The sequence below is a fragment of the Onychostruthus taczanowskii genome, unplaced genomic scaffold (genome assembly GCF_017590055.1).
Source record: "Onychostruthus taczanowskii isolate IOZ18803 unplaced genomic scaffold, ASM1759005v1 scaffold3, whole genome shotgun sequence".
In the NCBI taxonomy this organism is placed as follows: Eukaryota; Metazoa; Chordata; class Aves; order Passeriformes; family Passeridae; genus Onychostruthus; species Onychostruthus taczanowskii.
Window position 1 is genome coordinate 4,536,272 of NW_024500349.1, and position 15,642 is coordinate 4,551,913.

General features: G+C 40.1%; 1 protein-coding gene across 1 annotated transcript; it reads left to right on the plus strand.

Annotated features, from left to right (window-relative positions):
• Positions 1–4,331: 4,331 nt before the first annotated feature.
• Positions 4,332–13,096, plus strand: SRI (sorcin). The gene is made up of 8 exons (XM_041408658.1): positions 4,332–4,523; positions 5,257–5,340; positions 8,529–8,598; positions 9,266–9,309; positions 10,325–10,472; positions 10,626–10,739; positions 11,188–11,246; positions 11,920–13,096. Exons 1-8 carry the CDS (start codon positions 4,476–4,478, stop codon positions 11,944–11,946), a joined length of 594 nt encoding a protein of 197 aa, XP_041264592.1. The 5' UTR covers positions 4,332–4,475; the 3' UTR covers positions 11,947–13,096.
• The last annotated feature ends 2,546 nt before the right edge of the window (positions 13,097–15,642 follow it).

Sequence of the window (15,642 nt, forward strand, 5' to 3'; positions counted from 1 at the left end):
ATCAATCTGTTTTAAATTATCCAAACTCTTGGTACTGAAGGTTTTGAAATAAGGCATGTGGATGGTAAAGGAATAAAGATCAGTTGAGAAGTGATATGCAAAGTAAGCAGCATTGTAAAAGTCTTTTTCAAGTCACAGGCACGTATCACTGTTATCATCAGATATCTTTATATTGTAATTATACCTTTAGTTAAAGACCATCTTGGGAGCTATCTGACTGCAACATACCAGATCTAAGAAATTAATGTCATTACTGAAAAAGTGCATTTCAGCTTTTGTTCTGTAAAGAACTCATGCCTGGGGAATGCACAAACTGTTGTATTTATAATTAAATGGATGTGGTAGGTTGTGTTATTGTACAGCATTGAATAAAAGCAGCTGAGTGTTAACCTCAAAAAATCCCAATATCAAAACCTCATTAGCTGTACCATCCACAATTAAGGTTATCTTGTTTTAGACCTTCAGTGATACTCTTACTGATGCCCAGGGAGTGATGAACAATTTCCACAACTCTGAACACAAGCAAAACAAAGAAGGGAATGAGTATGGAACAAAGGAGTTGGTCACCTCTGAACCATCTATTAAAGAAGTAGCAGCTGAGAGGGAAAAGTCTGGTAGACAGATAAAGCAGAAAACTTGAGGTAGCTCAAACTGGATTACTAAAATCTATAGAAAATTTTGTTCTCCATATTCTCTGTATCTATAAAACAACAGAAATGTCTTCCCCTTGCCCGCTATCCTTTCAAGTACATTACATGATGAATCCAGCATAAAACTTGGTTATTAAAGGAAATCCTGTACAAAATACTTGGCTGCAGAACTGAGCATAAGTAATGTGCAGTAAGTAAAAAGTGAAAGGGTGGCATCAAAGACAAAAAAATGTAGCAGAACACAGAAGTACCATTCCTTTGGGCACCAAGTCAGGCATTGTATTAGAGACATCTGGTCTGCATTATAAGTATTCTTCCACTGTTTAAAATTATGCCTCTTGTCAAGTATTGCAACTAAAATGGTGAGGAGATTATTTCTTGGCCTTCCTTAAGCAGTATACTTATTCTGAAATTTTTATCCCCTCAGCTGTGCTAAGTAAACACCTCAAGAAAACTGAACTTTACACTTTAATTCCCTTTCTCCTCCCTAGCTCTATTGCAGTTGTCAGGAAAGCATGACACCTTAGCACACCAGTACCAAGCTCCTAGCCACTACACCTAGACACTCCACAGCTCCTAGACACTACACTGGCAGCACAATCCAGCTCAAGGTTTTCAGTTCAGGGTGACCAAATTCCCAAATCATGTGTGAGCTCATGTCAGGGTTAAATGTACCCAGACTTAGAAGGAACAGAAGTAGAGCAGATGGGCAAACAGAAAGTCTGTGACTTGTTGTGGGTTTATGCTAGCCTTAGCTCACTGTGAGGAAGCATGGCACACATAATAAATGTGACTTGTGACCAGAGTTTGAGACAGTAATACTATTACTGTGTTTCCATTCTGAATTCTTTCTTAAATCCTACTACAAAGAATCTGGGAAAAGCTATGGAATGAAAACTGTGCACATAATTTTCCCGTTCTAAACAAAGTTATTTTACCTATGCCTTTTCTTAGAAAAACAGTGAATTATCTCAGAAAAAAAAATTAATGTAATAGTACTAGCATCCTGTGTTGCTTGACTTCAATTTTCCCACTAGAGGGATGACACACTCTTTGAGATCTGCAAAATCAGAAACTATTTATTCCACAGAGATCAAATTTCTTACTGGTGTGTTGTAATATGATGAATTTATGGAAAATTAAAAGGTTACCACAGCTCAGTAGCCCTTCAGAAGGCAGATGTATACTCATTAATCTCCTCAAACAGCCTTCCTTTACAGCCTTCATTTTTCTCAGATAAGGAATAAGCAAATGCACCAGTGCAAACAAAATGCCTACCCAACAATCCATTTAAAACACATCCCTTGGTTACATGTGTCTCCAAGCTCTTTTGCTCATGTATGTTTAAACATAAATAATCTTGCAAATGTTAACTACTGAGTGCAATGCATTTGGGCCCCTCACTGCAAGAAGGACACTGAGATGGTGGAGCGAGACCAGAGAAAGGCAACAAAGTTGATGAAGGACAAGGAACTGGAACACAAGTCTGATGAAGAGAAGCTGAGGGACCTGGGGTGATTAGCCTGGAGGAGGCTGATAGGGGACAGTGTAACTCTCTACAACTGCCTGAAAAAATGTTGTAGTGAGGGTAGGGGTCAGCCTCTCCTTGCAAGCAACAAAAGAGGAAATGGACCCAAGTTGTGCCAGGGGAGGTTTTTGGATATTTGGAGAAATGTCTTTATTGAAAGCATTGTTGAGCTTTGGAACAGGCTGACCAAGGAAGTGGCTGAATCACCATCCCTGGGGATATTAAAAGACCTGTAGATGTGGGACTGAGGGACATGGTTTAGTGATGGGCCTGGCAGTGCTGGGTTAACAGGTGGTCTCAATGTTCTAAGAGATCTTTCCCAGCCTAAACTCTATGATTTGCTGAGTGCCACGAGTCCCAGAAGAAGTAGTGAAAATGGAAGATGTCCAGATATTTACACTCTTAAAGTACAGAAAAAAAATTTTATGAAACACATCTTCCTTTTCTATACAGCTGCACAGCTTAGTGTCTTTATCTACCAACTGGTATAAATCATATCTGGTTTTTTTCTCACTGAAGCAATCAAAAATTCATTGCTATTAAGTTACTGGCAATACATATATACTATTTGACATTTTATCAATGTATAACTCTTCAAATCTTATCACTTACATTCTTTACCACTTATTTTCAATCTTCTCAGCCTTCAATATTTTTATCACTGTTCCTAGGTCCTATTTTAATTAGGAAGGCTTTTTGCCCAGACATTAATATATGTACTCTAACAAAGTTCACACAGAGCCTGCAATAACCTGCACTGCACGTGATTAAGTCTAGTCAAAACAACTATTTGACCCCCACACAGCTTGATATCAACTCACTTAGTTAAATACCCTTGTGAGATAGGTATTGCTTAAGCCAAGAAACTGTACAGGGTCATTACTTTGTTTCTCAGCTGTTTCATAGCTTCATATATGCTATTCTGTGTGATGAAGGTATGAAATAATTATTTGTCTCATTTGGCAACTCTATTGGTTATTAAATTACACAGAACACCAGTTTTGTTTTCATGTCATCGGCAATTGTTAGCAGCTACAAGGTGCAATTAGTGCTGAAATAATAAAATATATTCCATGTAGATAATGTCTGAAAGTTCTGTTTACTGGATGACTTTGAAGCTGAGAAAGGTGACACTCATTTGCCCTGAGGCCTCTATTAGGAGATTTGTTTCAGTCATACAGACTCCACCAGGAGAGGGAGGGAGCTCTACGCTTTGCCAGTCGCAAGGCCAGCCCAGCCCAAGCCGTGGCCGTCCCGGCTGATGCCGCTCCCTGGGATGTTGGTGGTCAGCGGCAGAAAACCAGGGGCCGTGCCGGGGAGCGCCGCCAGCCGGGAGCAGCTGCTGCATCAAAGCTCTCCCAGAGAATCCCCAAACGCGGAGCGGCCCCTCGCTCCAGCGGGACACGGACCAGCGCCTACTGCAGAATTTGGACCTACGTAATTCAAAAGGAATTATGCAGCCTGTTCTGTGTCTTTGGGAGCAGGGACGGGTGGTCCGATTCTGAAGAAAAAGCAACGGTACGAACAGAGAACGCGTGAGGATGCGTTTTGGGATACACCATATAGATGCTCGAACTGCTGAGTCTACGAGCCTTGCGGTCTTTTGATAAACGAGTCGGCGTTCATGGGATGCTACATCGGTGGTTCTGAAATAATCTGGTATCAACTCAACCAATACACCGGTGAACATTTCGGGAGCTTTCCTGTCACCTCAGCGGGTCACAGCCGCCACAGAACACCGTTTTCCCAGGAGCGGCAGTCCCGGGATGGGCCAGGGGCTGGCTCCACCTCCGCTTCCCGCGGCCGCTGGCTCCGGGGCGCAGCCTCCTCCTCCTCAGGGGAGCGGCTCCGTCCACGGGCGCTGCCTCCCGCTGCTGGCCGGGAGCCGCCGGCGATCTGAGCCCGCAGCCCTTGGCCGCCAGCCCCTCGCCGAGCCCAGCGCCCGCACGCCCCTGACAGGCCCACGTCCCGCCCCGCCGTACGGGCGGGCCCCGGGCAGCGCCGCGCCGCGCCCTGCTGCGCCGGGAAATGCCGCCGCGGGGCCACGGGCCTCTACCACCCTGCCGCAGGGGGAACGCGGAGGGGAGGAGACCGGACGGGGCGGTCCCTCACCTCCCGACGGCACCGCCCGGCACCGCCCGCTGCCCTGGTGACGGAAGGTTGCCGCTTGCCCCGCCCGGGCGGCGGCGGGACGCGAGCCCCGGGAGGGGCCGGGGCTGGAAGTCGCCGCCCTCCCTCAGTATCCGGGTGGTTGCTCCCGGACGCAGCCGGACCGCCGGAGCCGGTGCCAGGCGAAGATGGCGTATCCCGGGCAGCCGGCACCCGGCGGGTTCCACCAGGGCGGGGTGAGGAGCGGGGCCGGGGCCCGCGGGGGGATGTGGCGGCGGCCCGCGGCGGGATGTGGCCGGAGCCCGCGGGGGGATGTGGCGGGAGCCGGGTCAGGCGGGATCTGCCCGGCCTCCCGCCGCCGCTCCCGCCGGGAGGGGCCGCAGGCGCCAGCTCGGGGCTGCGCCGGCGGGAGAAGGGAGGGAGGGAGGGAGGAGGCGCCTTTGCCGCAGCAGCTGCCGGGGAGAAAGTGCTGAGTGTGTCATTCCAGAATTTTCACTTAAGATTCAGTTTTATTTAAGGGTTTTCACAGTTAATGCATGTTCTTCCATGTATTTGCCCTAGACATCTGTTTTGCTCAACTTTTCTGAAGTGGAAAAAAAATTTGCAGTGCTGTAGTATTTCTATAGCACGCCGTTTTCTGCTAAGGGTAGAATAAAATGAAACCTTGGTGAGATAGACCAGGCTGTATCTATATCAGTCGATTGCTCCAGTGCAAGGTTTTACACTGATCTGCTTACATTACAATACATTTGTATATCAGTACTGAAATTGAGAGTTGGTTTGGGGGATTTTTTTTTTCATGAGGAGTTTTGATTTTGGTTGGTTGGGTGTTTTTTGGGATTATTTTGTGGGGTTTTTTTTGTTTTGTTTTTTTTAAGGCATGGTGTGTACATAAAAATGCAAGTTGATAAGTACAGATCCTTAACTGAATCACTGATTTAAAATTAATTTTCTTTTTTGTTTCCAAAGTATGGAGGAGCTCCAGGAGGACCAGCATTCCCTGGACAAGCTCAGGATCCTTTATATGGTTATTTTGCTGCAGTAGGAGGGCAGGTAAACTTATAAAATGTTATTTACTTCTTGGATTTTTTTTTCTTCCTGGGGAATACTCTCTACCTTTGGAAGAAGAAATACCTACTATTTGCAGTGAGAAAAACTGATGTTTCTAGTTTAAAAAAAATCCATAATTGTTTTACTTAGCCTATTTGCTGTGTATAGCTGTATTGGTCTATGTTATATCTGCATACATACAGGAACTATACAATTTGAATAATGCTGTTAGTTTCTATATAGTTTGTGTAAATGCATACATACACAAACATAGGCATGTAGGCCCCTATTTCCTGTATAGGTATATGTAGGGAATACATAGATGCATGAAGTTTTGTAACTGAATTGTGACTCAGCTCTGGGCTGGTGAATGCTGCCAGGTTTATGAGAAAGAAAAGAGAAACAGTGGAAAGTGTGGGCTGTGGAGATGGCCTGGCTAAGAGCAGGAAATGCTAACAGGAAAGAGGTCATTACACGATCTTAATAGACTCACAAATGGAAAAGCAGTCATGGCTTGTGCCAACATCTGGGTTTACTGGTAACATAGAGTGATTATTCTTCTACAGGAAAGGCTTTCACAACATTTTTTTTCCTTCCTTCTCATTCTGCACTGCATTTTTAATTTCTTTCCTGTAATTTTGTGGCATATATTGGTTTTGTATTACCACACATGTTACTAGAAATAAGTGCTTTTTGAACTGTACTCCAGAGTTTAGGAGCAATTAAGTTAGGTTTATTGAGCCGAAGTTCTGTGTTTGTTGGCCATATTAGAGCCATTTATTGCACACTTGTAGGGTGTGTGCAAATCTAAAACTCTGCTCTTGGATCTGGTGTCCTCGGGTAGATGCAACCACAACATGAAAATTTAAATTCAGCAATTTAGCTGATGTTCAGATTCCCACCATAACTTGGATTAGTTTTGTTCTCTATGTTACTCTTTTGAATTAATAATGCATCTTGCAGTCTATATCTTACTTCCTTCTAACTGCTTATGAAAATATTTAGACTGTGTGTTTTTGTAGTAAAGGAGAACACTGGAATGCCCTCTGTGTAGTGAGGCCTTTCTGAGAAGGTGGAGCCCAGAGCTGAGTTCTGCTGAACGTGCTGACAATTTGTCTGCCAGCTGAGATGTGTCTGCGTGCAGGTGCCTCCTGGATGTGTGCCAGGAGTCAGTAGTGGAGCCAGTAACTGATGCTGGACAAGTGAACAAGCTCCTATTGTAAAGAGAAAGGGAGGGAGCAGCAAACAGGATCCATCACTGTGGAGAAGAGGTGGCAGGAGCTGGATCTCAGCAAAACATAGACCATGCCCAGCTTTCTCAAGTGAGGCATGGATACTGGAAGGTGGGGAACCAATGGGTTGATGGGTGTGATCAAGTTAGCACTTAAGAATACTTAAGTTAATACTCTGAAATGCTTTCTCTTTGTAGAAATCATTCCTTACTGAAATGAACTCGGTAGCTTTTTAAGTTATCCTTGGAATCTGAGGTGTCTGGTATCAGTGGCTGTGCAGAAGTACAAGCCCTATAAAGAGACAGTGAAATGTAACAGATAAATTATCAGTTGCTTTTATGGCCACCCATGCAACTCTGTAAAAAGTCACATCTCAGTTATCCATCTGTACTTACAGTAGAATTAGTATGTTTTGGTAATGGTTTGCTGCTTTTGTTTTTGTGCTATATAATATTCAGTGTTTTCTCTGAGCTTTCTTTGAAGTAGTTTACAACAGGGATCTTGTCTTTGACTTAATGAATTAGTTTGCTTTGTTTACAGAAGAAAGTCAAAAGTATGGTTTCAAATCTTTATTCAATTGAGTCTGTCTTTGTAGGAAATAATAATTTATTTTTTAGCCTGTTTGCAAAGCCCATATGCATTGTCTAGTTTAACCTGCTTATGGTTCTACTAAAAAAAAACAAAAAAGGCAAGCGTATTTTTGGTAATGTTAATCTTGATTAGAGTCATGCTTTTCTATCTTCCTCTGTTTTAAAGTTATGTAGTTCCTATCTTTATTTCAGAAGGTACAAGGTCTTTGAAGAGATTAGTCACTTAATGGCTATTTCAAATCTCTTCAAATATAAAGTATTAAATACATCTGTATAACAGTTCCTATCTTTATTTCAGGAGGTACAAGGTCTTTGAAGAGATTAGTTAATGGCTATTTCAAATCTCTTCAAATATAAAGTATTAAATACATCTGTATAATTAGACTGATGGAGTAGATTGGAAGCAAATTTGAGTTTATCTGCCAGTAACTTTACGTAGACTCAAAACATTGTTGCCTTTTTTTCTAGATCCTGCCAAATATCATTTAACGAACTACTATTTGTCTTATAAACAATGATGCTTCATTTCTCAAAGTTATCGGGCTGTGCTGTTCCCACCATATCATTCAGTGGCATATCTCTATTCTTGGAAAAAAGAGTTTTCAAAAGTGGGTTTAAAAACAGAAGGAAAATGCTGTAGCAAACAGAATGATAGAATATGCTGAGTTGGAAGGGACCCACAAGGATCATTGAGTCCAAGTCCTGGCCCTGCTAAAGACACCCCAATAGTCAAACCAAGTGCCCAATGTGTTGTCCAAATACTTCTTGAACTCTGTCAGGCTTGGTGCTGCGATCACTTCACTGGGAAGCGGATTCCAGTGCTCAGCCACTCTCTGGGCAAAAAACCTTTTCCTGATAGCCGATTTAAACCTCCCCTGACTTGGTTTTTCATCTTCTAATGCTTTGCAGAAGTGTCATCATTTTCTTATGTCTACAGACATAGTGTTCTGTTCCTGAATGAGGTTAAATTAAACTCTGTGTGAACCAAACTTCATGCTGGGGATGTGATGAATAAAACTTACAATTCCACCTCCACTTCTGGCAGCTCATTGCTTTCCATGAATTGGCAGTTGTTTTCTCTATTTGGCCCTGAGCAGGATTTGTTGGAAGTCAGGCTTTTTTCAAGCCATGTGGATAGGTATCTTTTCTGAGTTTGTTTTGTTTTTCTTTCAAAGTTCTTTGCTTTTTACGTTTGCTTGTTCTACTAGCAATTTAATATTTAAAAAAAACAGGAATTTTAATATTTGTGAGTTATGAGGATATCTTGAGAAGCAAAACTAATTGAATGCCACTGGAAAGGGAGTGGGTACGGGGAATAAGCAGCCTGGGAGAGGGTATTAATGGCTGATACATCTTCTGTTATCGAAAGGATGGACAAATAGATGCTGATGAGCTACAGAGATGTCTCACCCAGTCAGGGATTGCAGGAGCATATAAACGTAAGTTAATAATTTGAATAAACAAGCAAATCTAAAGCACACTAATTCTTCTTCCCTAGAAAATGTGTGTAGTTGTGTCTTCTGCAGAGCTGGGGTTTTTTTCTTTGCATGGCAAATGGGTTTCCTTTCCGTATCTTGGACATGTAAATTCTCTATATTCAGTTCTGTGTGCCAAGGATTTGCCTTCTCAGTCTCCTTAGTTCCCCACTGTGCTGGGCTGTGGAGTTGAAGTGGTTTGTTTTGTAATGGACAGACAGTTCTTAAAAAGATGCTTTGCTTTGGTTTGAACTTTGGAGCTTTGATATTGACCAAGATCTGTGGCAGGACTCCTCTGCTGGGATACCTCCTGTTCAGTTTACAGCTTCTGTGAGTGAAACTGGCTTGCTCAAGTGGTGTCTCTTGGGGGGGAATATAAATGACCACTTTGAAACCCAAAACTATTGTGGATTAAGATAAGAGCAAGTTAATTTTAAATATAACTTGAATTGCCTCCAAATTGTCTGCTGTCTTACTTGGATGAAAAATATGTATGGCTGTATACAAGAGAACCAATTACATAATAGTTTATATAATTTAAATTTATAATAAATCTGAAATGTTATGTTAAGATAAAACTGAAGAATATGCTCTTAAAATAATTCATTTTTCCTTTTTCTAATTTTAACAGCTTTCAACTTAGAGACTTGCAGACTTATGATCTCAATGCTGGATGTATCCTTTAGTATGAAATGTAAACATTTTTGCATCATGTAAGCAAAGATGAGAGTGTCAAAACATTTGGGAGTAGTTTCCATTCAGTCTTTACTTGATAAGTCTTGTGATCATTGTGATTGGGAAGCTACAAAACTCCATTCTCAGTAATTTTAACAAATGAAGAAATAATATATAAATGAGGCTCTTGGTGATCAATCATTTTATAGCAAGTGGTATCGCTCTAAGCCTGGGGAACTGTTTCTCCATTAAATGTATGAACAGTCTGGGGGCCCAGAATAAAGTATTGTGCAAATCACTTACTGTGCTTTTCAGATAGGACACCTTTCCAATTTCTCATCCTTCCTAATGAATTTCAAGCATTTGCAGTACACAGCCTGAATACAGTATAAATCCTGGTCCATGAATGAATTAGCTTTGAGCATCTAATGGAATGGTGTGTGGTATTCAGCAGTAGGACCTGTGGAAGACTTAGATACTGTGTAAGGTTGGAATCTTTGGAGGTTTGTTAGCCAAAACTTGAATTAAAAGTTTTGCTGCTTAAAAAGAAAAAAGCAGAAATTAAACTGGAAGGGCTCTTAGCTCATCATGAACAAACCACTTAGAATACAAGAGAACTAATATTATAACAGTTTCTTCTTTGGCATCTATTTTTATTTCAGCTATGTATTTAATTTGTTACAATTATGTAGCAGCAGGTTAAAGAGAAGTGTGTCAACTAAAGTAGAATTCACAAGGAGCAAATGGGTTTAGCAGGTTTCACTGGGAAGAAGTGTGGAGAGCAGGTTCTCTGACCTTAGGTTTTCAATAGTATTACCTCCATCTGTGCTGGGTGATGCTTTAGTTAGTGCTCTACAAGAGAAATTAATAATAGTAAAATTGTGTTAATATTGGCCTTCAAGTAAGAGTTTTTAACTACAGAGAGATGTCCTTTTTTTTTGTTTGTTTTTTGTTTGTCACTTTTTGTTGGTGGTTTTGTTTAGTTAAGAAATGTTTTTCTTAGCTTTGAAATCAGAGGGATATGTCTGGCACACTGGGATTTAATGAGTTTAAAGAACTCTGGGCTGTGGTCAATGGCTGGAAGCAACACTTTGTAAGTTTTGACAGTGATGGAAGTGGCACAGTGGACCGTCAGGAACTGGAGAAAGCCTTGATGACTATGGGTAAGTTGTGAAATGTTCTTGCTTCTGACACCGACTTACACCATTTCCCAGTATCATCCTGCAGTAACTAATCCATGATATTTCCAATGAAAACATGTTGGATTCTGTTAACTTACCTGGCTTTTCAAAATAAGACTTTTTATTTTCAAATAGGATTTAGACTGAGCCCACAGGCTGTGACTGCAATCACAAAGCGATACAGCACTCAAGGAAAGATTGCATTTGACGATTACATTGCCTGCTGTGTGAAACTCCGAGCTCTCACTGGTATGCTGGATTATAGCCTTGTTACTGTCATCCTTATAATATATTTTTATTTCATAAAACCTGTTTGTTCACTTATCTCAAGTTCAGCTTTGGCATACTACAAAAGAGATTTCTATCAATAGTCTACAAACAATTATAGATCAGGATTTTTTTTTTATTCCCATTAAAAAAAAGGACTTTATACTAATGCAGGGTTTACTCCAGAGACTGGAAGAGTAACGTTACCAAAATTGGGACACTTTGTTTATCAACAGAATATAAAGGGTTGTATATGATAAACACAAAAATTTAGAATGGGAAATAAGGTCTTGGAATGACTTGCAGTATTCTTCATCATGTTCTCCTTCATATGACTTGGGAAATTTTAGGAAAGTACTATAAACTTTAAAAAATTGTTTATTTGTAATTCTTCTTACCTGGTTTCTGTTTTCTTAATGATTTTTTGCAGAATGCTTTAGAAGACGAGATACAACTCAGCAGGGTTTTGTGAACTTCCACTATGATGATGTAAGTAAATTTTAAGGAATCTATTAAAATTCCAGGGTAAAACAAAAGAAAAACTTAAGACAATCAGTAATGATTTGAGTTTGTGCCTTCCCTACGCATACAGTGAGAACCCGAAGTTCTAGGGCATGTTGAGTGAGTATCAAAAAGGTTTCGTGTATTTTACAGAGTTCTATAAAATGTTGTACCTTTTTCTGAACTAACCAGTGTGGTTCAAGAAGATCAAAGAAGCTACATCACTTGCTAGCAACACTTTCTGTAGCTTTTTGTTTTTTATTTTCTGTTTTAAAGCTTGGTAGGCATTTTTCCTGGGAAGGGTTGGTGGAGGTCTGGTGGACGAATCACACTCAGTCAGGCTTCTGGGTCTTGGCTTCCTAGCCACGTCTGTGCAGCAAAAAGAGAACACTAGATTCAAGTCATCCTGGGTTTGGGGGTTTTCTTTGGAGCAGGATGGGGAGGACCATGTGTGCTAGTTTTTATTTTTGTTGTTGTTGGTATCATTAAGGAGATGCTTTGATTTAATTAACTATTTGCTTATTTTCACATGTATTTTAAAGCTTTACATACATGGGCTGAATTTCTTTACAGAAAAGTATAGTGACAATGAGTATTGTAGGAGAAAAAGTAAAAACCTGTTCTCTGTCATACATCTAATAGGTGCTTATTCTCTTTTCAGTTCATACAGTGTGTTATGAGCATCTAAATCAAAAGGAAGCAAGCCGTGGATGATCATGATTTAACATTCCAGTTTTATGAGCATCTTAATCAAAAGGAGGCAAGCTGTGGATGATCATGATTTAACATTCCAGTATGTGTTTTGCTTTGCCAGGTTCTCCAATTATTGTGTATCTCAACATTGGAAATTGCGTATTTTATGAAGGCATCCCTTTTCACACATTTTTTAGTCTTGATAATGAATATGAATTACTCATGTACTGTTGTCTTTAACTTCCAATCTGTGATTATTAAAGCTGCTTTTATTTTCATAAACTTGCAATTCACTATGTATAACTCAGATAATGCAAATGGTAAGATTTTCAGTCATGTGTCTACTTTTTTTCCCATGATTCACTCAAATCAATTTCTGGAGTGCAACTTACCTTTTTCTGACTTAAACAGTAATGTGTATGACTTAAGAGGATACATATTTTCTTGTCTTTGACAGCGTAAGACACATGTACAAACTAAAAGGGATTTTGGAATGGTCATTTTGCACTGGTCTGTTAAAACATCAGTAAGTTTTGGTTCCTTACTTTGTCAGCTCTTTTGAAGAGGAAGCCTGTGACACCATGCACTGAGTGTAAGACTACCTGCTAGAACTTCTTCTAAGCAGGGATGCAACAAAACATAGCAGAAGACTCTTCTAGCCTTGTGCCCTGGTAACGGGGGCTTTGTTCTTGTAAGATTCTTGCTTTGTTTGTGTCACTGCATAAAACACTTTTAAATGTACAAGAGCTGTGCTGTGTCAGTTTGTGCATCAACTCTCCCTTCACGGGCAGACAGACAGACTTCAGTTACATGTAAATGAATGCTTCTATTTCCTCCACTTTGACCCCTGGCAAGTGGCCTTCATGCCTCAATATGCCAGTTAGCACACAAGGGCCAAAACCCACTTGGAAAAAATTTTTGCTATGTTACTCTTTCAGATCACAGCAGTTGTTACCATTGAAAGCCGATACAGACAGGCAAGGCTCTTCAGGGGGAAAAAATGGGATTTTTGTTTGGTGAGGGTTTTCTTGTTGCTTTTGTTGTAGGGATTTTTGAGGGGAAGATGGACATTGTATGGAAAGAGGGAACAGCACAACTGTACAAAGGTAGTACAAACCTTTTTCCAATAAAATAAGTTAATGAAACGTTTGTTAATTTTGGTCACTTCTGCCTATCACGGAGGAGTGATATATGTTGTTTTGCTGCTTGTGAATACAATGCCAGAACAATGTTAAAATAAGTATATTTCTTAAATAAGTAGTTTAGGGCAGTTTTGGGGAGGAGCCTTTGCATTAAGGAGTAAAAGCAAAACTACACATATGTGCATACATATAGACACATACAAATGTAAATCATTGGACAAACAAGAGCTCCTCAGAGCAGGCATCTCACTCAAAGATACTGTATTGTACCCTGCTTTGTGGAGGTGTCTATTAAATCCAGCACTTTAGTTTCTGGGCTGTAAATTCAAATCAGGCTCATGTTCCCTAAAGAAGTATCTTGTACTTACTGCTTAAATTTAGAATCCTTTGGGTATTGCTTGTAGTTTCATTACAGAAGCTAGTTCTCTTCTACCCTCATAATGAATTTCAAAGGCATAGACAGCATTATACATTCACATTCTGATAGTACATTGTCCTGTTGCACATAAAGTTGGGAAACATGGAATACTACCAGAAGTATTTCTAATGGAAAGACCAAAATCCACAAAGGTTTGTCGGAGTGTAGCAGCCAACATCAGTTCTGCTGCAGTTCAAACCTTTGACAACTGATGAGGTTAGTAAGAGTGTGAAAAAAGGCTGTTCTTCCTGTAGGGATTTGAGTATTTTGTATATAAACAGTGCTCATCCTTGCACTTAATTTTACCCTAAGAATAGTAAGAGATCTTTACCAAAATGTTCATTTCCCACACATCTTTACTTCTTCTTAATTGTGTTTCTGGTCTTGTAGTGGCTTTGCTGGGATAGAATTAATTTTCTTTATAGCAGCCCAAAGGTTCAGATTTGTAACTAATCAGCAGCAGTACCTCAGCAGTGTTTCAGCTGTTGCTGGGCAGTGCTTGCACAGCATCCAGCTCTTCTGTTTCTCACTCTCAGTCACAGGGAGTAAGCTGAGTGTGGGCAAGAGGCTGGGTAAGAATTCAGTGAGGACAGCTGACTCAAGTGGGCCAAAGTGCTCAAGACCCAAGGATCCAAAACTCAAGTCTTGCTCAGTTTATTTCTCCAGGCTGAATCGGTATTTTGGCACCAGCCAGTTACTGGGCTGTGAAATGCTGCAAGAAAACAGTGTGAACCAATATGGTTTTCAGTAGTCTCATAAACATAAATCAGAGAAAACTGGAAAGCCAGGAGAAAATTCTGGTTCCAAAGCCAGGAGAAAATTCTGGCTTCCTCAAGAAAAAATAGCTTTTTGTTTCACATCAACATTTAAAAAATCCAGTGTATTCACAGGGACTGATGAGACAATAATCTTTAGAGAGAAACTAAGCTAATACATACAGATGCTAAGGAGTTAGTACAGAGTTTGCTGTCATAGCTAAAAAAAGCCACCTGAAACCTTTGCAAAAATTGCTTCCCCATTAAGAGTAGATTCAGTGGACAGATCGAATATGCCAGTTACTTGCTTTAGAGAAACATTCTCAGAATTGATGGTTTCTCTTTCCCATGTACTGGGAAGGACACTCACGTGACACCAAGTGGGGTGATTGCTCTCGACCTTTGCCTCACCAGGCATAGATTCAAATAGGTATTTTTCCTAGGTTGCCCTCAAACATGCAAACTAAGGAATAGTAATTTTAACTTTGCTTTGAGAACAGTAGGCCCCTATGACAAAGATTTGAGAAGCTCACTGCATAATTTTCAACCTTGGAATTTGAAAAATAACATCTATATTCTATTAACCTTTTCCCATGCATGCAACATCTTTATTTTATAGAGGTCTATAAAACAGAAAGTGCTAAATACAGCAAATCAGAAGAACAAAATACACGCAACAGTCTTTGTCATTGAAAGTCACTTTACTGATGTTACAATATGTTAGTAACATTGAAAACCACAGGCATTTGTATTAAATACTCTTGTAGAAGTGGGTACTGTGACGCTGTTATTATTAAAAGTGAGCAGGAATTTAGAACCCCAAATTACAACGATTTGATGTTATAAAAAGCAATGTTTTGTTTGGCTACATGAAAGCCAGATTCATTCAACAGCCCAATGCCTGTAATGTTTATGACAAAAATATCACACTCAAAGCTATAAAGTTGTAAACTGCAGTGCTTCATTTTGATGTTTGTCAAAATCTTGCGCTTTTATTACATCAGGTATGATTTTTAAGGAATTTTAACTAGCAAAGACAATGATATGATGCAAATCATTGTTTTTTCCAATACTAGCCCAGCCACAGTGGTGAAACATGATTCTCCTTGCCTCTTTCAATAATGGCTAGTATGAGTGAAAAAATAGCTTTTTTTTTTTTTCTTTTACAGCAATGCCCAAGTTAAACATCAGCACAAAATGAAGCTGGCAGAGTCAGTTGGTATATACCACCCCAAAAGCTTTGCTGAAAGAACTGGTCATACAGTGTTTTCTCCAGCAGATTAAAAATTCTGTAATGCTTTGCTATTCTGAAAAAAATATTTTGCATTTATGCAACAATAAAAATAAGTATTGTATTCTATATAAAATATTACCTA